This window comes from Prionailurus bengalensis, chromosome B3 (assembly GCF_016509475.1).
Source record: "Prionailurus bengalensis isolate Pbe53 chromosome B3, Fcat_Pben_1.1_paternal_pri, whole genome shotgun sequence".
Taxonomy (NCBI): Eukaryota; Metazoa; Chordata; class Mammalia; order Carnivora; family Felidae; genus Prionailurus; species Prionailurus bengalensis.
Window position 1 is genome coordinate 39,444,591 of NC_057355.1, and position 24,048 is coordinate 39,468,638.

General features: G+C 48.9%; 1 protein-coding gene across 4 annotated transcripts in view; it reads left to right on the forward strand.

Moving 5' to 3' along the window:
* MEGF11 (multiple EGF like domains 11) overlaps nucleotides 1-24,048 on the forward strand; it is a 359,712-nt gene that overhangs the window by 286,671 nt on the left and 48,993 nt on the right. For all 4 annotated transcript variants that reach the window (XR_006293259.1, XM_043555119.1, XM_043555120.1 and 1 more), the window contains exons 8-10: nucleotides 2,461-2,597; nucleotides 7,504-7,716; nucleotides 14,773-14,947. Coding sequence is in view for 3 of the 4 variants with exons in the window: in XM_043555119.1 (XP_043411054.1) it covers nucleotides 2,461-2,597; nucleotides 7,504-7,716; nucleotides 14,773-14,947 (525 nt within the window). In the remaining variant the exon portion in view is untranslated. The remainder of the gene's footprint in view (nucleotides 1-2,460; nucleotides 2,598-7,503; nucleotides 7,717-14,772; nucleotides 14,948-24,048) is intronic.

Consider the following 24,048-nt stretch of genomic DNA (forward strand, 5'->3'; position numbering starts at 1 on the left):
GGCATTTCCTTCCGCATTTCTGCATCACATGCTTCACTGCCATTTCATTGCCATTTCTGTTGACTTCATACCATAGGATAAGATTCAGATCTGTCTTACACACACACACACACACACACACACACACACACACACACACACATACACACACATCACATGCAACCCTTCCCCAACCCTCTCAGTGCAACTTTATTATAATTTTTGGTTGAATCATTTTGATGACATTGATGACTTCATAATTTGACGACATAATGAATTCAAAATCAGTGTTTATGTTAATATGCTCACCTATGTATTGTTACTAATTTATCCCTAAAACTCTCTGTCAGAACTCAAAAAGGCCTCTCCAAAAGTTCAGACCCATTAGAAATCTCTCAATTTGGGTTTTGTTCCAATTTTTTTCTTGGAGGCCACACCCCCCAGAGCTTTGTGTACTTCAGTTCCTGCTGCCCTGGTGTCATTCTCAGACTTCCTTTCACTGCCACCCTGTGTTTCCCTCCACCTCTCTCTTCTGTTGAAGTCCCCATTTCTTTCTTTTTATCATATAATTCTTTTTAATGAAAAAAAATCCTTCAGTAGCTTTCTAGAAGAGAAGCTTAGGAAGTTAGTTTTTTGAGGCTACTCCCCACCTGAGTGTTAGTTTAGCTTGGTATAGAATTCTAGGTTGGAAATTATTTTCCTCTGAATTTCTGAGGCATTGCTCCATTATCATCTAGCTTTTAGTTAAGAAATCCAATACATTTTGATTCCTGTTCTTTTGTATGTGACTTTCTAAAAACTTTGAGGATAATTTCTTTATCCATGGAAGTATAAAAATATATAATTATAAGCCTTAATGTGGGTCTTTTTCTTTTTCATTTTTCATGCTGGAAACTCTCTAGACCTTTTCAATTCAGAGATCAGTGCTTTCCATTATTCCATTCTGGGAAATTTTTCTTGTATTATATTTGCCATTTAATTTAGGCACCTCAATTTTCTCTGTTCCACTGTCTGAAATCCTCTGTTAATTAGATGTCAGACCTCCTGGACTGATCCTCTAATTTTATTATATTTTGCCTACAGTTTCCTCCTTCAGTGCCTCCCCCCACCCCCGCACTTCTCCCTCTCTCTTGTCCTACTTTATGGGAAATTTATGCATTTTCCATCTCTTCTACTAAAAATTTTTAAATTTCTGCCATCTTATTTTTAAATTTCAAGAAATCTTTACTTTTCTCTGGGATATTTCCTTTTATAGCACTCTGCTCTTTCATAGATAAAAATAATTTCAAATAACTACCTACGGATACTCATTTTAATTATAACGGAGGTTTGTAATTCTCTTTTTAAAAGTTGTCTTTGCTTCCTGCATACTTCCTATATCCTCTGTGTTCCTTTTGTGTATTTTCTGCTTAGGTCTTCATCTGTTATTTCATTTGAAATATCTGGTGATCCTCCACTACCTGTTCAGGTTTTCTGGTGAGCCTCAGAAAAGCCGTTAGGAAGCTGAAAGGTAGGGGGAGTTTCCAGGCTTGTTGACTGATGGGACCCTCAAATACCAATATCTGTAGGTTTTTGCTTTTGAGCTTACCTGCATCCCTAGCAGGAATGGTAATCAGCAGTCTAGTTGCTGAGCAGGCAGAGTGCACAGGATCCCTGTTTCTCATGGCACCTCCCTCAGTTGTGCTTGGTATCCCTCTGTCCAAGCCTACGTGGGTCAGACTCTTCAAAAGTCAACTTCCAGGCTTCTGCCAGACTGGGGAAGTCACCTGGCTGTTTGAAGTGGGGGCAGAGGTCTGGGGTCTAATTCTATCTATTATAAACTTTTGAATAGCCCTCCTGTTCCTGCACACCTGCCCTTGGACCTTCAGATGTTCTTGGTGTCTTTGATTCCTGAGCTTTTCTGAGGTTACCATCTTCCAGCATATCTTGGAAGATGTTTGTGCCCTGCATGGTCTCCGCTTCCATTGCTTTTGTCTTTGCAGGCTCATACCTTTGCCCCTTTGCTTTCATGTTAGCAGGGTTTGGGAAAGAAATAGAAATAAAGTGTGTGTTTCCAGACCACTATGTTTAATTAGAGTGTCTGTTTTTCCTCAGCACTTTATTGTCTGCCAGTGTCACAGTGCTTAGCACATTGTACTTGAGTTATCTGCTTTGTTGCCTCTCTCCCCAGTAGATTGGGAGGTCACAAATCGAGTCTCCCTCATACTTTTGTATCCATAATATCTAACACAGAGCCTGGTATACAACAGGCACTTAATAAATGTGTGCTGAATAATTGGATGAGCAAATTGGCCTCAGTCTCCCTGTCTCTAAATTGGGGCTTCGGAAGCCACCATGTCCAGCTTCTTATGCTTTATGCCTGGGAAGAAAGTCCCACTGAGGAAATGGGGTGGTCCCTGGACTACAGCCGCTGTGCCACTTCTAGGAGAGAGTGGCCTCAGGATTGCACTACCTATGTGTGTCTTCCCTCCTCTGTTTCAGGGAGCAGTGTGTGCCCAGCCCTGCCCACCAGGGACATTCGGCCAGAACTGCAGCCAGGACTGTCCTTGCCACCATGGAGGGCAGTGTGATCATGTGACTGGACGGTGCCACTGCACAGCTGGCTACATGGGGGACAGGTAAGAGGGGGGCTAGCTATTGTCCTTGCTGTTCATATTGCTCATTTTCCCGGCAGCCTTGCAGAGAGCGGCTGGAGTTCACCAGCCCACAGCATCCCTCTGTGAGCCTTCCTGCTCCTTTCTCAGAAAGCATTCTGAGTCCTCCTGCCAGGAAGACTCATCAACTCATCCTTCCTGGCCCTTGGCCCGTTACACACACCACCCCGCCCCCAGCCCAGTGACCCAAGCCCTAAACTTGCACTGACTCACCCAGAGAAGGAAGTGAACACCTACTATCCACTCTCTGCTTTCTGCCTTACTGCAGGGAGACAATGGAACCAGTAATCCAAGGAAGCTGGGGGTGCAAACTAGTTAGTACGTTTTGCATAATTTCTTCTAGAACTAAATTTCTATGCTTAATTTGAGTTCTGCCAAAAGGATACAGGCATAAGTTTGCATCCTCTGAAGGCTAGAGGCCTGAGAGCAGACTGAACAAGGGCAGCAGGGTCCTGGAATCACTTCAGCCCTGCAGAGCGGATAACTCACAAAACACATAACTGAGGAATTACCGTATAAGCACATTTGCCATGGTAGGAAGAAGGATGCCATGATGATGGGCTTGGTGCTATGGAAGTGAGAGAAGCCACAGTCAGTGTGTTGGATGGTGAGTGAATTCAGAGCTGGAAGAGGACGTTTGCCCACAGGACCTGGGCCAAGTCTCAACTACAAGTGTCTCTTCGAGCAGAGAGAGGGGTGGTAGAAAGGAGGCTCTCACATGCTTTTTCTGCTTCTGTGGGATCTGTGTTTTATCTCTGACCTTGGGTTTTGTTACTCTGCCCAGACAAGGTGAGGCAAGAGGAACGTTTGTTCACCATCCCTCTGCTTCTCCTGCCCAGATAACATCAGCAAGCAGGGATCGAGGCTGAGTCAACTAATTGATCTTTCTGGTTGTGACAATATAACTGGGCCCCTCCAACTGTGACTGGAGTCAGCCTCAAATTCTTGGCGATGTCCAGAAAAGCGATTTTCCATTTTTTGCTTTACATTTATGTGCTTCTAGCCCAAAGTCTTTTGAGCCAGATCTAATCTCTTTGTGAGCCAGTATTCATCCCTTTGATCTTCCCAGCCTTAGAACATGGGGTGCGGTATCTGGAAATCCTCTCTGATCTCTGTCAGAGATGGGGGTCTCTGGGGGAAGGTGCAGAGGGGAAGGACTGAAGCACCAAGCCCAACTTCACATCCTCACCCTCTCCCCCAATAAGGAAATGCTCAGGATGAGCTACGAGGGTCAGGAGCTAGAAGACCCCAGAACCAGAACAGGACCCTTTGTTGCAGTCCACCTGCACATGAGAGGTAACACAGCTCACTTGTTGTTGGAGACAGGCAGGCCCAGACTTCCAGCTTGCTGGACGCAACACCAGACCTTACATCACTGACGCTCTCGATTTTCCAAGATGTGCCCAACAGAAAAGTAATTCTAATCCCTCTTCTTGTTGGGGCAGCCCTCAATCCTGGGGCAGAGAGAAATCCCACATCCTTGGGGTCTCCTGAGCAAGCTTCACCAATCAACTATAGAGAGTTCAGTGGGAGGGCCAGTTGCATTTGGGTTTCCCACCTAAACGGGCCACCTAGTGTTTAATATTTTGTAAAATTGCTTCCATTAATTTTGTAGGTGACAGCTGCATTAACCCTCCCCAAATCATTGCAAGCATATTAAAGTTGAGTGGGTGTTATAATGCAGGCCTCCCCGGATAGGCAGAATCCAGTGCAAATTAAACATGAAACGTAACGAGGGCTTTGCAGCTCATTTTGTAATTTAATTGAGCAATGGATCTGGTTGTTAATGGCAATATCAGACACATTAGATTGATATGTTGCAAAGGAAGGATGTTTAAGTAGAAAACTAATTCCTGCTGTGATTACCCTTCTGTTCCACAGGCCCCGTTATTAGCGTGCTTTGTGTAAAATTCATTAGCAGTCGTTGCTTGATCTCTAAATAAATAAGTTGTTTAAATTGTGAGTAAGAAAAAAAAAGAGGCTGATTATGTAAATGGATTAGGTTGTCAATATTTCATTTCCAGATTCTCTTTCTGGGACTGTGGAATAAGTCACTTCATAAATATGGCAGGGTAGGGGTGGTGCCCTTCACAAGGAGCTCACTGGCCAGGGCTCTGCCCACTCCTGCTGGATGGCAGGGAGCAGGAATGTTCCAGTAGAAGGGAGGAGGAGTCAGGAGGGTGTCCTCGCTTGGGTCTCTTGCCCTGACGTCTGAGACATCTGAGGAGAACCAAATTGAGTGGCACCTGGAAAAATCCATTCTGAGGCTGAACAGGGGCTGGCACTTTGGATAGTGATTTTCCAGCTCTTCATTGCTTTGTGTCCTGCCCTTCTGCCTCAGTTTCCCTCTTTTCCTCCCCCATCCTACTACTGTTTCTCCTTCCCGTCTTCCACCTTCTGTTTCTTCTTCACACAGCCTCTTCTTTCTTCTCTCTTCCTCCCTGTCTTTTCTCCCTCTCTTTCTTCTCTCTTCCTCCCTCTCTTTCATTTCCAGATTCTTTTTCTGGACCTTCCCTACATGGGACCCCAGACTGGCCAAAATGCCACAAGACCTGCAGGGGAGCAGTCCAGCGTCATCTTGGCCACCGGCAGGCTGTGTGAGCTTGGAACACACCTCACCTGTATGCGTCTCAGCCCCCTCAACTCCAAAGTGAGGGTGACGGGCATGCCTGCTGCTTTAGGGGCCTATGGCCGGACTTTGGGGTGTGCACAGCTGGAAGTCCCCTCTGACCACTGTCCAGGCTGTACCCATCATCATCCCCACTGCCCGTCCATTCTGCTCCATTCCTCCTTTTGTCACAGTAACTCTGTGAGGGGAGGATGGGTGGCATCTTCCTCGGGAAAGCCCGCAAAGTTAGACCTCCGTCACCTTCTTCCTTCTCCTATCATCATGGGCACAAGATGACAAAGAAAAGAGAGACAGAGACCCCCTATGCCAAGACTGACATCTGACACACCGGCCACTCTGGGCATGAGGCACTTGCCACCCAGTCCTGCAGCATCACCGGGGCCCCTCCCCATTGTGATCAGTACCCAAGGTTGCCCAGACATGGGCTCTCCCTGCCCTGTTGTGGAGAACACTGGTTACAACTCACAACTCTCCAAGATCTAATAAAGAACTTAGGGCTGTATTTTTTATACCCCCCCCCACCACCACCATTATTGTGGAAGGCATAGGAAAACTGGAAAATGGTTGTCTAGATGACAACTAGAACACTTTAGAATTCCTCAAGTCTACTCCATGGTTAACGTTTTGGAATTTTTCCCTTGAAGCCTTTTCATATCGGAACATGAGGCAGAAGGTCAGATGGGCTCTGAGAACTTTAGAAAACAATATTAATGGGAAAATTAATAACTCACGTTTCTTACTGAGCCCTTACTGTGCGTGGGGCACCTTTCTGAGGGTTTACACACATTACCTCATTTCATCCTCAAACAACCTGGGGAGCTTTTACTATCATCCCGTTCTATGATGAGAAAGCAGATGACAGAATCGACCTTCCAGCATCACAGAAGCAGACTGCCTCGTGGGTCATCCCAAATCCCAGAGGCCATTTCCTTTGTCTCTGGGATGCGGAAACCACCCACCTCTTTTACCCTCTATGTCCCCAGGTGTACCCCTGACCTTGTCAGGATCGCAGTGACAGTGACTTTGCCTCCCTGGGGAATAGCCCTGGCCTGGGGTGGGGAGTGTCAGGCACTCTGCAGCAGGGGTCTCACTCTACCACAGAGGATCCACACCCAGGGGCTGCAAGGCAATGATTTAAATAATGAAGGTTATTACTGGAAGCTCCAAGGAGCAGTCCAAACTACTGAACTTCTCCTCCTTGGCTCACCGGCATCCCCAGTCCGAGGAGGAGGAATTAGTCCCTGGTGTGGGGGATTCTCCCATCTGGTGAAGGAGGATGCCTCTTGTACTCAGGAAAATTCCACACTGGTGGAGGACACACGTTTCTAGTCTGACCAAGGGAGACTGTACCTCTGCCCAAAAGATAAAATCGGAAACAGTGATTAGAAATGAAATGACCACGTTTCATCAAACCCAAGATGCCACCGATGGTAAGATGCATCATTTTGTTGACTGCTAAGAATGAAAACATGGATAATTACCCTGTGACACGCCATCAGTTGTAAGACTGAACCGATGGCAGAGATGCTAAAACATAGCTTAAAAACATAAGGTTTATGGGACGCCTGGGTGGCTCAGTCGATTAAGCATCCATCTTCAACTCAGGTCACGATCTCCTGGTTTGTAGGTTCGAGCCCTGCGTCGGGCTCTGTGCTGACAGCCCGGAGCCTGGAGCCCGCTTTGGGTTCGTTCTCTCTCTCTCTCTCTCTCTCTCTCTCTCTCTCTCTCTGCCCCTTCCCTGCACATGCTCTGTCTTTGTGTCTCAACAATAAATAAATGTTAAAAAAATTTTTTAATTAAAAAAATACATAAGGTTTATTGTTTAACGGGTACAGACATTCCAGCTTGGGGAAGGTGAAAAGGTTCTGGAGCTGGATGGTGGAAACAGTTGCACAAAATGTGAATATACTTCATGCCACTGAACCCTAAAAATGGTTAAAATGTTCAATTTTATGTTACGTATATTTTACCGCAATCAAAAAAAGTGAAGTAAAACCCCATTTAAGGCCTCTAATCAATGAAATATGACCATACAAATTCCATGCCGGGGGGACTGAGGGGACCAGGCACCAAGCGGGGACCTGCCTGCAGGTGCTTTCTGGAGGATGAGAAGGGAGGGAGGGATGCTGGGATCAGGTGCCACACCCCAGGCTCAGGCCTAGAGGCACAGGGTGTGTGCTGGGCGGATCTGGAAGGGCAGGTGGGGGGGGCACAGCCTCAACCCCAGTCTCCTTCCCGCAGGTGCCAAGAGGAATGCCCGTTTGGTACCTTCGGCTTCCAGTGCTCACAGCGCTGTGACTGTCACAACGGAGGCCAGTGCTCGCCCACCACCGGCGCCTGCGAGTGTGATCCCGGCTACAAAGGCCCCCGCTGCCAGGAGCGGCTGTGCCCTGAGGGACTGTATGGCCTGGGCTGTGCCTTGCCCTGCCCCTGTGATGCCGACAACACCATCAGGTACGAGCTGGGGTCAGGTGAGCCGGGGGCTGGGTGGGCGGGTGAACACCGGTGGAGAGGGAGCTTCTCAGGGCACACACCCCTGCTTGGTCACCCGGGTGGGGCATTGAAAGAGCTCAGCTAACCACTTTGATGAAAAGGGGAAGCCAAAGCCACAAACAGCCAGGACCAGGACCCAGGTCACCTGCCTCTGTCTACCACACCCAGCTGCCAGCTTTGAAAATGGGCCCGCCTGAGACCCCACACACAGAAGTAAGGAGGGAGTTTGGTGACCCTCAGGGCAGCAGCGTGGAGTGTGGCCACATGGTCCTGGGGTGCTAGGGTGGCTCAGCTCACGTGCCACAGGCTCTGGGGCCATTGTCCTTGAGAAACTTCCCCTCCGCGTGCTCCACGCCTAACTAAGCCATCCGCCAGCCCCTAGAGGTTCAGGGACAAGACTGCCAGGGCAGAAGCCAGGGCCTTGGAGCTCAGAGGATCAATACTGGAAGGGGCCTTAGAGATCAGTGTGGCTCTCCTAGGACCTGGAGAGGGCTGTCCCAGCAGGCCCTGGCTAGAGTGGAGGAGTAGGAGGGACAGAGGTCAGGGCCAGCCTCTCCCTGCGGTCTGTGTCCTTTCGGGTTTGAGGGCACCTCGGGTGAAGCCGGCACCAACGGCTGCTTCCAGGGAAGACTGAATCTGGGAAGCGGAGAAGCCAGAGCTGCCCTGGGCCACCTCTTCCGTGTCTTCTTCACTTCCTGCTTCATGCACCAGCTGGCAGCACCCTCTGGTAATAAATGAGGCTGTCGGCCCCAGATAACACCTCCACAGCCCTCTATGTGGCTGCCTCTTATCTGGGTGGTGAAGGATGGGGGAGTCTCCCTTCTCTCCTCGGACCTGCAAGACAGCTCGGGAGGATTGCACACTCAGGGCAATGGGTATCGCTGCTGTTTGCAGGCCAGACAGAGATGCCTCTTCTTTGCAGCACAGTTGCTGGGACAGCCAGGACTTGGCCCCAGCCCCCTCTTCATTTCCAGCATTTGATTCTCCACAGATCACCCAAGAGCCTCTGGTCACTGCAAGCAGAGGCGTCTTAGCAGATATTATGGCTTAGAGGGGATCTGTCCTCGGTCCTCAATCCCTGGAGCTGAGCGGCTGGGATGATGCTGCCTGCAAGGCAGAGGGCTGAGAAGACACTGTAGAGAGGGCCCTAGCAGACCTATATATGACCCGAGTCATTCACTCAGTCATTCATTCAGCAAACACTGAGAGCATGCGGGGCTGGACCACAAGGAGGAAATCGAGTCCCTCAGCACCCGTCCAGCCCTCAGGAACTCAGGTCTGGAGCACTCACACACACTGAGCCCCTTCTACCATATGTCTTCCAATACGAGACAATACCAGTAGTGAGGCACAGCTCTGTTTTACGGACTACTAAGAAAGGAAAATGCTATCACCTGAACCATGACGTACCATTGATTGTATAGCGCGCCCAATATCTGAGAGGGGGGAATGCGGGGGAACGTGCATCTTGGAATCGGTAAGATGTATGTGGCTGGCCCCACTGGGTCCCAACACGTGCTCAAGTAACTGACCAGGGCTGTGCTTAGAAAGCGTCACAGGAAACTGCTCTGTTGGTCTGGAAAGTCTTGAGGAGGTGGCGTCCTTGCTGGGTCTGGAGGACAGGGTAAGAGCTCTGAGGCTCTAAAGATTCCATATGGCCGGTCAGGGGCCTGGACCTCTTGCACAGGTGGAACTGCACCAGGACCCCCCCCCCCCCCACCAACCCCAGCTGGAAGCCAAGGGAGGACCCTTTCGGGGACAGGAAGCAGGGCTGCTGCCGCTGAGGTCCAGTGCAGGGAGAATCCTTGCCACAGAGATTCAACCAACCCCCAGATTAAAGAGCTATTGTTTTCCTCCTGTGCCTGAGCAGCCGTGCCCTGCATAATTTATTTTTCCTCTGAAGGAGTCCTCCATGCATTATTAATCTGGAAGGACTCCCTCTTCTCCGTCGCTAATCTCAGCCCATCCAATATTGATGATTGTTTGCTTTCCTGTCTTTAACACGTGTCATGTTTCAGGGATTGGGAATCCATAGCATTTCTTAGAACTGGGGGTTCCGGGCCGGGCTCCTCCGTGTCTGCATGGTGGCCTCCTTTCAGGCCGCTGTGTCACACGTGGCCCAGGCTCCTTGAGGGCAGTTATGACCTGGCTTGCCCAGCATTGCACGGTGCCTGGCACAGGGCAGACCTTCAGTAAGAAGAATCACTGAATTCAACTCAGCCAATGCCTCTAGGTGGTTCTGCCACTGGGCTGATGTCTGCCTTACTATTTTTGTTCATATTTTACCCCGCTCTTTTGGGACACTGGCCCAATAACTGAACCCACAATACTCAACGTTTTCATTCAGTCTAACTCAGAGTTTCTCAACCTGGCCACTGTTGACATTTAGGGCCGGATAATTCTTGGTTGTGGGGGCTGTTCTGTGCATCGTAGGGGGTTTAGCAGCATCCGTGGCCTCTACCCACTAGACCCCACTGGCCACAACCCGCCCCCAAGTTCTGACAAGCAAAACTGTTTCCTGGATGGGGAATGTAGGGTACATTGCCCGTGGTTGAGAGCCTCTGGCCTGACTCAACTCTCTCAGGCTGTTTTTGACTTCATTTTTGTGACCACAGGGAACACCTCTCTTCCTCTGCATGGACACACGTCACTCCTCTCTCCCATGAGCTTTTGTCCCAATATAGAGCCTTCTCTTGGGATCCAAGAAAAGTAGAGGGAGAACTCTATGGCTTCTCATCTCGAGGGAGTTAAGTTATCCTGGGTGGGGTCTGGGACCCCTGAGTCCTGGCCTCAGGACATTTGCTCTGTCTGATCAAATGCCCTGCTATGTACACTTGTCCTCTCTAGGTCTGAGTTTCCCAGTCTGTCCATCGCCTTTCATCAGCCCAGTGGGGGCAAAAGTGCTCTTGTGGTCTTTGAAGGTGGAGTGTCCCCCCAACTCCCTGAGACATGGAGTGTGGGGTCCCCAGAAGCCTAGCCCCCAATTCCCCCTGGCTTCTGAGAGCTTATGGCAGAGCCCCGCCAAGAAGGCATACAAGGCCTTGAGTATCTTCCCAGGGAGACAGAGTACTCTCGACCCCCAACCCTCCGCATCTGGTCCCAGCCTCTCTCTGCCCGGTGCCCCTCTGGAGAGGCTGCTTCACAGAGGTTGAACTCATGTGCCCGAGGAGGGAAGAAGTGGCTGGTCAGACCCCCCACCGCTTCGTTCTCTTTATAAATGCTGTGTAGCACGCACAAAGAAATGATCCTCCCTCATAAAGGAATAACCTTGAGAAAGAGAGTGCCTGTGTGTCAGGCCTCTGCCGTGTCCCCTCCACAACTGGATTGTCACAGACGAATTCCAGCAGCCATGATCATGTATTACCTTTGAAAGATTGTATTTAGCCAACAGATGCAGCATTGATAGAAATCTCAGAGCCACCAAAATAAAAACGACAGAAAAATCCACCCGGAAAAGATTCCTGTATTGTTCAGCTTTCGGCTCCTATTAATTTGTGATTAATCTATGTCTGGGGAAAATGGCATAAAGACAAGGGGAAGAAAAAAAAAAAAACAACAACAGTGAACTGAGCCTGCCTAAACACCAATGTTTGTGACCTCTGCCTGAGCCTAACCAACAGTCACTTGTCCACCGTGTGACTGAGGGAATGGCTCTGCCACCACGAAACATAGGGGAGCAGGGAACAGGGAACGCCTGGGAGAGATCAGATGTGAGGAGGGTGCCCAGTTCTCAGCCATAAATCACACAGCCAGCAGTCATTCCCCCCAGCCCCTCTTGAAAGGTATTTGAGAGGTTTTATAATTAATGATAAGCAATCAAATTAAGAAGCTAGAGATCATGGGTTTTTTACCTAGAATTTTAGGGACATGAAAGGAGGGAGAAAGAAGTGATTTCAGATGCAGTTTTGAGCTTTTCCGGTGCTCAGAGTGAAAAGTGAAATTGGCACCAATGCACACACCAAACGCTGGTGGCTGAGACTACAGGCGGGCCCTGTGGGAGCACTTAGAAGTCAGGTTCACCAGGCAGTGTGTGCCCAGTCTGCTTCTCACGGGGTGGCGGTCCCACCAGAGCCAGGGTCTGCAGTGAGAGAACCCACTGATGGGAAGGGCACAAGCGTGCCTGAGACCCTTTGGCATCGCAGCAGCTGGGCTGAGTTGATGGCCACAGCCAAGGCTGCCAGGTCGTTTGTTAGATCCACCCGTATCCATCCCTGAGACTGTCACTAAGCTGGACCCTCCCACCCCAGGAGAGGCTCCTGGAAATGTGGAACCAAGAAGGGGCTTGCTCAGAGTATTGAGACAGGGAGGCGTGCCCCACATCTGTCTAGCTGAGGGTCAGGGTCACCACGTGGGGGCCACCGCCCCATGGCACCCACATAACTACCCATGTCCCCCTCATGGCGTGGGGCTCAGGGAAGAGTTTGTCTGGAGCCAGGAAGTCTTAAAACCCTCATCCCTTGCATGATTCTTCTTTTCCGCTTATTTACACTTTTTATTGATTTACGTCTGTGTATAAATAGAATTGATGCTCAGTTTGGGAAAATTCGACAGTACATTTTTAAAGAAAAAACTGCGAGTCATCATAATTTCTCAACCCCAAAGCCATTTTGTTGTCATTTTTTCGTGCTTCGTCCACGTCTATGTATATCTGTCTTACTTTTTCCATATTTTAGATCATGACTTATTTACAATTTGCTTATTTCACTTCACCTGGTATCAGTAAAGATTTTGGGAAGCATTTGGATATTTCTGCAACATCTCTTCATACAAATTGTCATAATTCATGTAACCAGCACTTTGTTGTCAGAGGCGGCATAAGACCATGGATAGAATATGGTCAGACAGACCTGGGTTTGAATCCCTGCTTCCCCTGACTTAGCCATGTGACTGTGAGCAAGTCACATTACTTCCAAGTGCCCTCTGTAAAATAGAGGCTCTAATGCCTAACTCACAGGCTTATCTGAAGATTAGAAATATATGTATAAAGTGCCTGGTGTTTTAATAGCCTGGTCACATTATTATTTAAATTGGTTTCATTTGCCCTCTATTATAAATAATGCTTCAGGGAACATCTCTGTGCATAAATCTTTCTCTGCCACTATGATTATTTCCTTAGGACAGATTCTTAGAAATGGAATTATAAGACCAAAGGGTCTGAATATTTTTAAAACTCCTGATACATAACCCCAAATAGTTTTCCAGAACCTTCTACCAGCATTGAGTATTGTCCCTTAAAAAAAAAAAAAATCTATTTTGATAGAGAAAAAGTGATATCTCGTTGTTATTTTGACTTGATAATTAATGAGACTAAACATTTTCCAAGATGATTATTAGCTACTTGCACTTATTATTCAGAAACTGTCTACTCTTGTCCATCCCTCATTTTCCATGAGAAAACCAGGGCTCCCGGAAGAGAAATAGCTTGGCTGGGCTTCACACAATTAGTGTGTTCATTAATTCATTTGCCAAATATGTATTGAGCATCTCTAGCATGCCAGGGACTCTGCGGGGCCCTGGGGTACAATACAGAGAGAGGTGAAATAGACAAAGGGCCCTCCCCAATGGAGCTGCCACCTGGGGGGAGAGACATATGATAAGTCAATAGACACAGAAAATAATTACTCATAGTGAAAGTATGACTCACTCCCAAATATTTAATTGGGCAGTGAATACAAGCTAGGTGCTGGGGATACAGCAATGACCTGGGGAGACAAAACCCATGTCCTCATGGAATTTAGCAGAATCAGGAATTGTACCCAGGCTCCCCTGCCAGGCCAGAGCATGCCTCTTTTGATCATATCCCTTCAGCTGGACTCTGGAGAAGAGAGGCAGGTGACACAGGGAATCCAGGAAGGTTGGCTTGTCTCTACCATTCAGCATCTTCCTTGGAGTGTTAGTCTGGGTTCTCCCCACATTCAAGAGATTTACTAGAGAAACATCTATGAGGGAAAAGGGGGTGGGGGCTGGGAGGCTAGGAAAACATCAGAGTGCAGTGCACGTCTGACCCATGTGAAGGAGAGGGAAGGAAGGAAGGCTGGGTGGAAAGTCCTAGATTATATAACAGTTCTAAGAAAGTCTGGCAAGATGGGGAGTCTCTAGACCAAATTGCCCATCAGAAGAATCTCCGGTCTCCCAGGAATGGGCCAACCTTTAATGTCTGTGCCATGCTCTAGTTGGGAGCAGCCCAGGGGAAGTGTGGGCTCTGAATGAATGTAGTGATTTCAGACACAGTAGCTGGGGTCATTGGTCAGTTACACTCCCCACAGAAGCTTTGAGAAGCACATGGTCACCACACCAGCATCCCCTCTGATCATGAATAGATATTGGCTGTTGGTTGGATCGGACTTCTGGTAGCCAGAGATTGCCCTATTCTCTAGAGGTCATGCCAGGCAGCCAGACAGATAAGGGGTAAAGATTATCACAGTCACTCTTAAGGAGCCCTAGCAAAGCCCAGATGGAAGATATCCTGTCCCATGCAGACACCGCCAGAGGAGAGAGACCACATCTGCCCTCAGGTCTCATTTTAACATAGCAAATGTCCATGGAGTACCTACAATATGCAGAGTCGCTGGGTCTCACTGCAACCCTCTCACGCCCTGCTGCCTCACCAGGCATCTGCCTTGAGTACAGGGTGAGTGAGGCTCTGGACATCACAGTCATAGGGAAGGGACTGAAGAAGGCTCCCTTCTTCTTTGGACTCTGTATTTGTATTATAAAGAGCACTTCTTTGGGAGTCAGAAGACCTGTGTTATAATCTTGATTTTGCTGCTTCCTTTGCAAACTATGTGACTTTAGGTAAATTATATAATTACCATGAGCCTCGCTTTCTTGGGGCCATAAAGACCATGTGACCTTGACCTTGGCACCTTCTGACAAACAAACGAGGCAGTAAGCATTTTAACCTGAGAGGCCTTTTGATCCTGCTACCCTGGCAGACCAGACTTAGGGTAGGCAGAGGGTGGGACGCGGCTGCCTCTCTGGCCAGACTGTCCCCTCATTCTTCTCTCATCTGCTCAGCTGCCACCCAGTAACTGGAGCGTGCACCTGCCAGCCAGGCTGGTCTGGCCACCACTGCAACGAGTCCTGCCCTGCTGGCTACTACGGCAATGGCTGCCAGCTGCCTTGCACCTGTCAGAACGGCGCCGACTGCCACAGCATCACTGGGAGCTGCACTTGTGCCCCAGGCTTCATGGTAAGATGGGAAGGGTCTCCCACGGCCTCATGCTCTCAGGCCTACACAGAAGAGGAGGCGTCGGCTCCTCCCACCCCTGAGTGGAATCTGGGAATCCCTTTGCCCAGGGACGAAGAGTGGAAGTGACTCCACACCCCCCTCAGAGAGCTCCTGACCAGAGAGCCCCCAGGCTGCTCTCAAAGGGTCAGTTATACTGAGGTCTGTAATTGTAGATTAAAAGGAGGGGGTCTTTCCATTGCCCCCTCAGCCCTGAGCACCGGTTGTCTTTGCCCAGCTCTTCCGTGTCCAAATCCTATGCACACGGTCTTTCTCCATCATAATAACCACAGTATGCACAGTTTTGTATTCTACTTGCTTTCACCTACATTTGCTGCTTGGGCTTCTTGATTATCATTTTAAATAGCTGCATAACACTGCAGGAGCTGATGTACCCCAGTTTACTCAGCCATTCCCTTACTGCTGAATATTGAGTTGTTTCCACTGTTCACGGCAAATGTTACAATAAGCATCTTCCTACAAACAGCTTTTCCTCTCCTATTGAATTATTTCCTTAGGGTGAATTCCCAGGGTCAGTGGGCATAATATATTTATGGCTTTTGATGGATGGTGCCATATTACTTTCCTCAAGGGTTATATAAATCTATACCGCCACCAGCCATGTACAAATGTACCTATTTCAAAACAACTTTGCTAACATCCTTTTTTTTTTTTTTTTTTTTTTTTGGCTAATTATATCGGTAGAAAATGGCTCCTTGATGTTGCTCTAATTTGCATTTCTCTTCTGATTACTGGGGAGAGTGAACCTTTCCCCCATGTGTTTACTATTTGTATTTGCTCATGAATTATGCTGGGTTTTATGAGGTGAGGGAACTTGACACTGGAAGTGGAATCCTGTTCGAAGGTGGGGCGTGCCCAGTGGGTCTGAGGACCCAAGCACTCTGGGGTCCCCCAGGGCCATATATTTGATTGTGCTGTAGGAAGTGGTCTGTGCAGCACAAAGTGTGGTCTTTGGAACCACACTGGGGTCACATCCTGGTTGTCCTAGAGCATCTCCGTGACCTTGGAGCAGTGAGTTAACCTCTCTCAGGATCGGTTTCCTCATCTCTGGAATGGAACACGTGCCTCGCAAAACCGCTGCCAGGTGTAGAGATGAAATACATCAAGTACCTCACCTCAGTGCTTCTCAGACTTCAGTGCACATATGAATCAGCGGTGGGCCCTATTGCATTGCACGTTCCGGTCCAGTAGATGCAGATGGGGCCTGAGGCTCTGCATTCTAACAAGATTCTAAGTGATGTCAGTGCTGCTGGTCAGTGGCCTCATTTTGAGTAGGAAGAGGTGGTCCTCAACTTGGGATGCCCATTGGAATCACCTGGAGAGCTTTATAAACACTGATGCCTCCAGAAACCACCCCCCCCCCCACAGAACACTGATATTTTTGGTCTAGTTGAGGCCAGTGTGCTGCCAAGGTGGAGATCCACTGATCTACAGGGAAGCACAACATGGGAGTGTGGGTTTGCCTGGTGTCTTTTGTGGGCAAGTTGCCCTGGTCTATTGAACAAAATTCTGTTTAATTCCTTCTTCCTCCTCCCTGGTGCAGATAAAACTGGGTGAAAATGAATTCCGGTGACATCTTTGAAAGAGAAAGAAGTCTGTTCCCCCTGTAGGTTTCCTTTCTTATTTACCTTCGTTGGTGTGAGCTTTGGCCATAATTTCCACAGAAAAATGTGAGTGCCCAAGGTTTTGGTTTGGGTAGGAGAGACTAGTTGTTTGGGAGACTGAGTGGAAGTGAACAGATCACACCAGACATTTAGTATGGGCATTCTGACCCCAGTTTCAGTTCCACTATGACTTTGGACAGATGGCTTCCTCCCTCAGAGCCCCCATCTGTAAATGGTAAGTGTGCAGGGGGAAATGAACCCACTGATTTCTAAGATGGTCCACTATGCATCGCTTCTCCACCTTTTGGCTAAGATCAAGTGTAAGATGGCCCATTGTGCAGACTCCAGGGACCATATCAGAAAGCACACCCTTATGGGGAAGATAAAGGAAAGTAGGAGCAAGGAGGGTTGTGTGTGTGTATATATGTGTGTGTGTGTGATGTATGTGTGTGTTAGCCAAGGGAGAGGGGCTCATTGAAGTTGTATACATTATCTGTGGGACTGCTGAGTGTCCCATGTTCCCCCTTCTTCACCCCCCAACTGCCTGCCTAGTCACTATTCCTCAATAGAAGGGGGAATCAAGGCCTTCAGATGGCTAGGGAGGCCAGAGTCTGTGTGCCTACTGCCCCCAGGCCAGGGCTCCTGCAGTCTGGAGGCCAGTCCCCTGCTTCTCTTCCTCCCATCTGGGATGCAAATGACTTCCTGCCCTTGAACTTTGGGAGACTTGGCACTTGCAGTAATCATCTCATTGTGGAGTCCTACCTGCCTGGGGCTCAGGGCTAAGACAGATTGTAAGCCAAACTGCCCTGGTGAGACCCTATGAATTCTCATCCATCTCCTCCTGCCCAGCCTCATTATACCTGGGAAGGCTCTTTGGGGCCCTGTTGGGTGTTGAGCAGGAGCTGCTGGAGGTGATTACAGAACAGTCAATTGTTCTCATCCAGTGTGACTCATTCCTGAATGCACCAGGCTCCAAGGGGGAACTCATTACTGTTGCTTTTACTCCAGCTTCTGAATGAATGCAACTTCCTGCAATTAGCCAGCTCTGGTCAGGGTTGGGGTTGGGGCAATCAGCAGAGCCGACTTGGCTGAGACCTTCACCAGAATGCCCTGCAGTCAATAATAATTAGGAATGCCTTTATTTGCTAGTTAATCTATAAATTTATGCAGCTGCCCTTTTCCTTGAAAGATTTTTAGGATGAGCAATTAATTAGATACTAATTAAAAGAGCCCTTTTCTGAGTGTTTGGAGACCTCTATCCTAGGCTCACTAACCTTGGACATGTTGCCTCACTTTGCTGGGCCTCAGTTTCCTCTTCTGTAAGATGGGAGTCACATCATTCCTGCCTGCTATTGGATGTGAGTAGCCAACATGGTAATAGATGTGAGGCCACACCCAGCAAAGCTGGGCCCCACCCAGCAAAGCTCTCCCTGCCAAGGGCTCTTTAGGGAGGATTTGGGGATAGCTTTATTAAAGCAGAGTCTCTGAGGCCTGAGAATGGCCTCAGACTCAACGTAGATGTGAAGAGTACTAATAAGGTAGCGAGAACCACCCTTGAGAGTCTAGTGGCCTGCCTGCTCCAGCCAGATGGTCCCCAACCCCTGCAGAGGCCATGAGAATATGGGGCAGAAGCAAGACCCACCTGGCAGCCTGGGTGTGTTGGCCTTCACGTTCTTCCTCCTTCCTTCTCAGAACACTAGATATTTACCCTGACAAACTTGGGAATCATCTGGTGGTATGGAAAGGCTAATCAGACATCCACTTAGCCTTCAAAGAGCTTGTGCTCAGTAACAATCATATTCACACTAGCAGCAAACACTTATTGAGTCCTTGCTGCATGCTTCATCTTTATTCCTCACAAGAGCCCTGTAGAGGTGCACTTTCACATTCTTCAATTTGAAAATGAGGAGCTGAAGTTCAAACAGGACAAGTGACTTGCCCAGGATCACAAAGCCAGTAGTGGTGGGAGCCGCTGAGCTCTCATATGTTAGATGATAGACTTTGACTGACAGATCACCATGGAACCACACAAATCTGAGTTCAGATCCTTGCCCTCCAATTCCCACTCTGCCTACTGGCAAGCCTAAGCCTAAGCCTGCCTAAGCCTGAATTTCCTCCGTTGTTAAGAGTAGACTTTGCCAAGAGAGTGAGAAGCTTCATATGGCAAGTTTGTGATTCAGTGCCTGGAATACAGTAAGCACCCAGTAAAATGGTAGTGATTATTGGTGCACTATGAGAGTATTGGGGAGGGGGCAGTGTTTCCTCCAAGTTCAGCACTCCTCCCATCAAAGAGAGTGTCAAGATGAGCTGTATATACCCAGGGGTTCCTTTTGGAACAAGCAGAGCCATGAATATGCACAGCCGTGGTTCCAAGCAGGTCCACCCAAGTACCTGTGGATCACCCTAAATGGTCAGTCTCAGGAAGCAGTCTCAGGAAGCAGTCTCAGGAACATGTTAGCTTGGCAATGCCAGTGTAATAATTACTTGAGGCATGGTTTGCTGAATTACATTGGGGCTGCTGGGTGGGGCAAAAGAGCCCTGGGCTAGAAGGTGAGAAACCAGGTTCATAGCTCTTGCTATGCTAGCTTTCAGGGCTTCTATTTCTTATCTGTAAAATGGGAATGAAATCGGCTCCGCAATAGGACAGTGGTATGGGAACTAATCATTAAAATGGGAGGGCTTAGGGGCGCCTGGGTGGCTTAGTCGGTTAAGCGTCCAACTTCGGCTCAGGTCATGATCTCACAGTCCGTGAGTTCGAGCCCCGCGTCAGGCTCTGTGCTGACAGCTCAGAGCCTGGAGCCTGTTTCAGATTCTGTGTCTCCCTCTCTCTCTGCCCCTCCCCTGTTCATGCTCTGTCTCTCTCTGTCTCAAAAATAAATAAACGTTAAAAAAAATTTTTTTTTTTAAATGGGAGGGCTTAAAATTGGGAGGCATATTGTTTCAGCACCTTGGACAGCCACCACAAGCCTCTCCTCTAAGGTTGTCTTGTCCTATCAGAACCTAGGGTCCCACCCAGTCAGAACACCAGGTTGAACAGAGGTGGGGGTGGGCAGAGTGAGGGTCGCATGACAGGAGGCTCAGGCCAGCAGAGTCCTAGGAGTGTCCACATGAGGGATGATTCAGGAAGTGAGGAACAGCCTAACTGTGGTGGAGGGGACTAAGTGGAGCTGTCTATCCACTTGGAGGCTGAAATCACATCATCCCTCTATATGGTTTCTCTTTACCCACCAAACAAAACTCAAACCCTAGTCCTTTGTATGCCCTTAAAACTAGTTAGTCCACCTTAACTTCATCTCCTGCTAAAGTCCTGCCACAAATCTCTGCTGTGGCCACACATGACTCACCTTTCCTTAAGCACAGTGTCTGCTTTGGAGCCTCTGACTGTGCCTTTTCTCAAGCTTTTCCCTCTTCCTAGAATGCCCTCCCCACTCTCCTTATCTCTATGAAAATCTTTCCCAGCCTTTCAGAGCTAAGATCAAAGGCTGCCTCTTCCATGAAGCCTTCCCTGAATATTCCTTCTTCAGAATTAAGCTCTCCTCTGTTCCCACAGCAGATGGCTCATACTCAGAGGCTGTCTACTCCTCCAGCTGCCTCCCCCTTGGCCCATGTCTAGCATGTGAACATCTTGCTCAACATACTCATTTTGAAATGGATGAAACTTTTGAGAAGAGCAATGAATGCCCTTAAAGCAGAAGTTTCCAGCACTGACTGCTATAGGAAGGAAACTCATGGCATTTCTTGAGAGACCATGCCAGCAGGGCTGAGGCTTGAAAACATCCATTGGTTTCTCTGCAGTTCAGATAAACAGGTAGCTGTAGTGGGACTAGAATAGCTATCACCCAACATCATCTCTGGGTTTGTTTTTTTTTGGGGGGGGGGGCGCGGGGAATGGTGTGAGCTTCCTACCTTACGTAATTTTACATAGCGGTTACCCAGAGACTATGGAGCCAGATTCCCTCATTTCAAATACCAGCTTTGCTGCTTACTAGCTGTGTGACCTTGGGCAGGATGTTTTACCTCTCTGTGCCTCTGTCTTCTCATGTATGAAAGGGAAATAATAATAAAGCCTATTGAATTACTGGGCTGATAGAACTAATTAATACATACACAATAACTAGAATACCTAGTATATCAGTACTCTTTTAACAAGAGTTAGCTTATTATTACCATTATTTTTTCATTAATACTGCTGCTGCTATTGTTGTTATTTACCCCAAGCAGTTCCCTACCTGAAGAGATTGACTGGTCCTGGCCTGAATGCCCTCTTTGGGGGTCCAGGCAGAAAGGGGAGCAAGAGGAAGAGAGTAATTAGTTGAAACTTCCTTCTGGCCAGGAGCTGCAAGGTTGACGGGGCCTCCTGGGTTCCCAAGGGCAGCCACAGAACTGAGAATAGACTTTCTCATCACAGGGGGAGAAGGCTAGCTTCTCAGCCCCTGCACACTTCTCTGCTGACCAGCTTTCCTTAATTAAGGCCTCACCTAAGTGGCCAGCCTGATGAAGCTTCCTCGCCTGCTCTCGGACTAATTGCTGCCACCTTGGCACCTGCAGCGAAAAGCCTGTGCGGTCACCAGAGCTGCAGCGATTGGATTTCCCAGACCTTCTCCCTGCATGGAACCCATGTGTCTGGGAGATAAGGGGCTCTCTGGTCATTGCTCAGTACAGATGCTCCCTTTCAGCTCTGGCTATAATGGGTGTGGGGAGCATGGGAGGCTGGGGAGAGGAACCTGATGTCCCCTCCCATGGGGTCCGGGGCCTATATTTCTCCCCTGGATGACAGAATTTCTATTACCTTAAAGGGCTCATCTATTTATGCTGCAATTTTTTGAAGTCCTGTCTGCTGTTATTGAACCCTGCATGCTGGCGAGGGGAGCGGGCACTCCATCACCCAAATGAACAAACTCGTTTCCACATTTTTCTGCCTTTTCTCTGGGCTGTCAGTAGGTCGTATGCAAACCTCAGCCGCTCTGGCCAGGGAAGGCAGGACAGGGGTGAGAGTTATGAAAATCCAGATCAGTGGAGCAGTGATTGAATTTTCCTCCAAGGTTTTTGGTGTCCTTTAAAGACGTCACTCTCCTCCAGCCCCCACCCCCAAGCTGGACAAAATGTGTGTCTGCCTTTTGTGCAGCTCCTGAGCTGGAACGAGGGAGTGAGGACAGCTGTGGGGCCAGAAGAGAATGTGGACTGAAAAATTACAGCCAGGTGACATGCGTACAATGTGTGTGCCTTTTCTTTTCCAACTGTTTGTTCTTTATCAAACCCAAGGTCTGCAGGCTATTAGCCCTAAGCTTTTCGTGTCCTCCCACCCCACCCCACCCCGCCATTGACTGGTTTCCTAATTATAGTACAAGATTTTCCTGGGTGCTGCACTGCAGATGAGGAATTCACCCTCTAGCTGCCCTGCCCGTGTGAGCAGAGGAACACAGGTAGCGCAAAGTAGCAAAAATGTAAAAATGTAAACGTATACACACCACACTCCAGGACTCAACTCCCAGCTCTGTCATTGCCTGCTGGGTGGCCTTGGCCCAGTTACTTATGCTTCTCAAGCCTTAGTTTTTCATCTATAAAACAGAATAAATAATGGAACTATGTTCTAGTGTTCTCAGGATTGGATTAGATAAATATGTACAGTGCTTAGAACAAAGGCTGGAATGTAGCGAATGCTTAGTAAAGTCAAGGTTTCTTATGTGGTTGTATAGAGTTGATACACTGGAGGCAAAGGCATGGACTTTGGGGTCAGACAAGCCTGAGATGGAGTCCCAAGCCTGTCCCTCAGCTCTGTGAACTTAGGTGACGTCCTCAGCCTCTCTGAGCCTCAGTTTCCCATCTGTGAAATGGGTTAATAGTGCTTGCCCTTCAGGGTCAGTGTGAGCACAAAACGGGAATTATTCTTCATCATGGCAGAGTGGGAAGAATGCTGAGCACTTCCCCACCGCACCTTCTCATTTTAAAAAGAAGGAAACAGGTTCAGAGAGGGAAAGTGACTTATCCCCGGTCACACAGCAAATCGTTAGCAGAACTGGGATGGAAGTCAGGTGACACAATTCCCAGTCCGATGCTTTTTCTGCCTTTACCTCCTTCTCCTGAGTTTGCTGTCCCCGGAGCAGACATCAACTGATTTTACCCAGGGCAGAGAGGGGGATAGCAGTTGGGGGAGTGGTCACCAGAGTATTAAACCATGTTGGCAATTAATCCACAGAGCAAAGTAGGGGAAATTGGTTTTATGTCACTAAGGCTGAGTCCAGCCTTCCCCCTCTGGGACCCCGTGGTTTGTGGCTTTATTAGGGAAAACTGCTGACTCTTCTGTTCTAAAAAATAGATGTCCCTCATGTGAGAGCACCCTCTCCCTGCTGGCTTCCTCATGTCTTTATCAGTGCCCTCGTTACTGGGGTCTGGAGCTGGGACTTTGGTCCAGAGCCTGGAGCTCTCTCCATGAAACAGAAGAGGGTGTTGGAGCTGAGGCATCCATGCTTTGAGCATCACCAGTTTTCTTTTCATCCAATTCTCTGGTGTTCCTGGGGTGTCTGCTCCCGCCGGCTCTCGGGCCTGGCCACCCCCCACAGACTCTGGAGAGTTGGCCCAGGCCACGAGTCAGGGATGCTGTCCTGAAAGGTCTAGAGGAAGCAGATGGGCGAGCGGAGCTCTGAGTGACCATGGCACGCCTTAGGCCAGGCCCCCTGCTCTTTGTTCGTCATTTTATGTCATCCTCACGATTACCCTGTAGGTGCAGACTATCAGTATCCCCACTTTGCAGATGAGGAAACCGAGGCTCAGAGAGGTGAAGTAACCTTCCCTAGTTTGTAAGTGGCCACCAGGAGCTGAGCCTCTAGCTGTGTGAACCCAGAGCCTGCACTTTGAGCCACAAACAAAAACTGGAGAGGAGAGGGCTGTGGCTCTGTGGTAAATAAGCAGCTTGGAGACTCCCTCAGGCCTTTTCCTGGGAAAGGGCACAGCCTTGGCAACCTCATTTCTCGTTTCTCGGTGGGAGCCTAGTGCCCTTCCTCGCTTTGTCTTTGAAGGGAGGTAGGCTAGGAGCCTCAGTCTCCCTCCCTTCCTCTGGGGCGGCCCTTCCCAGCTTACCCAGCCGCCTCACATAGCCCCCCTAATGAGGAAAGCAGGGTGGAAAGTGTTAGGGCTATTGCATAGAAGAGGAAACCAAAGTTTGGAGGCGTTCCAGGTCTGGTCCAGGGTGACGTGACCCGTGAGGACATTGAGCTGGACCCAAGGCTTATGGCTCGGGGGCTACACTCGCCTCCGGACAGCTGTGCGGTGAGCGCATCAGAGCTGAGGAGAAGGCCAGCCGGATGCTGACCTGGGCTCTGACCCTGGCTTTGCTGCCACCTCACTATTGGACCAAATCACTTTACCCGTCTGTGCCTTCACTTCATCTTCTACAAAGATAGGTGCTCCCTGCATCCTGGGGCTGCTGTAAAGCTCACAGGA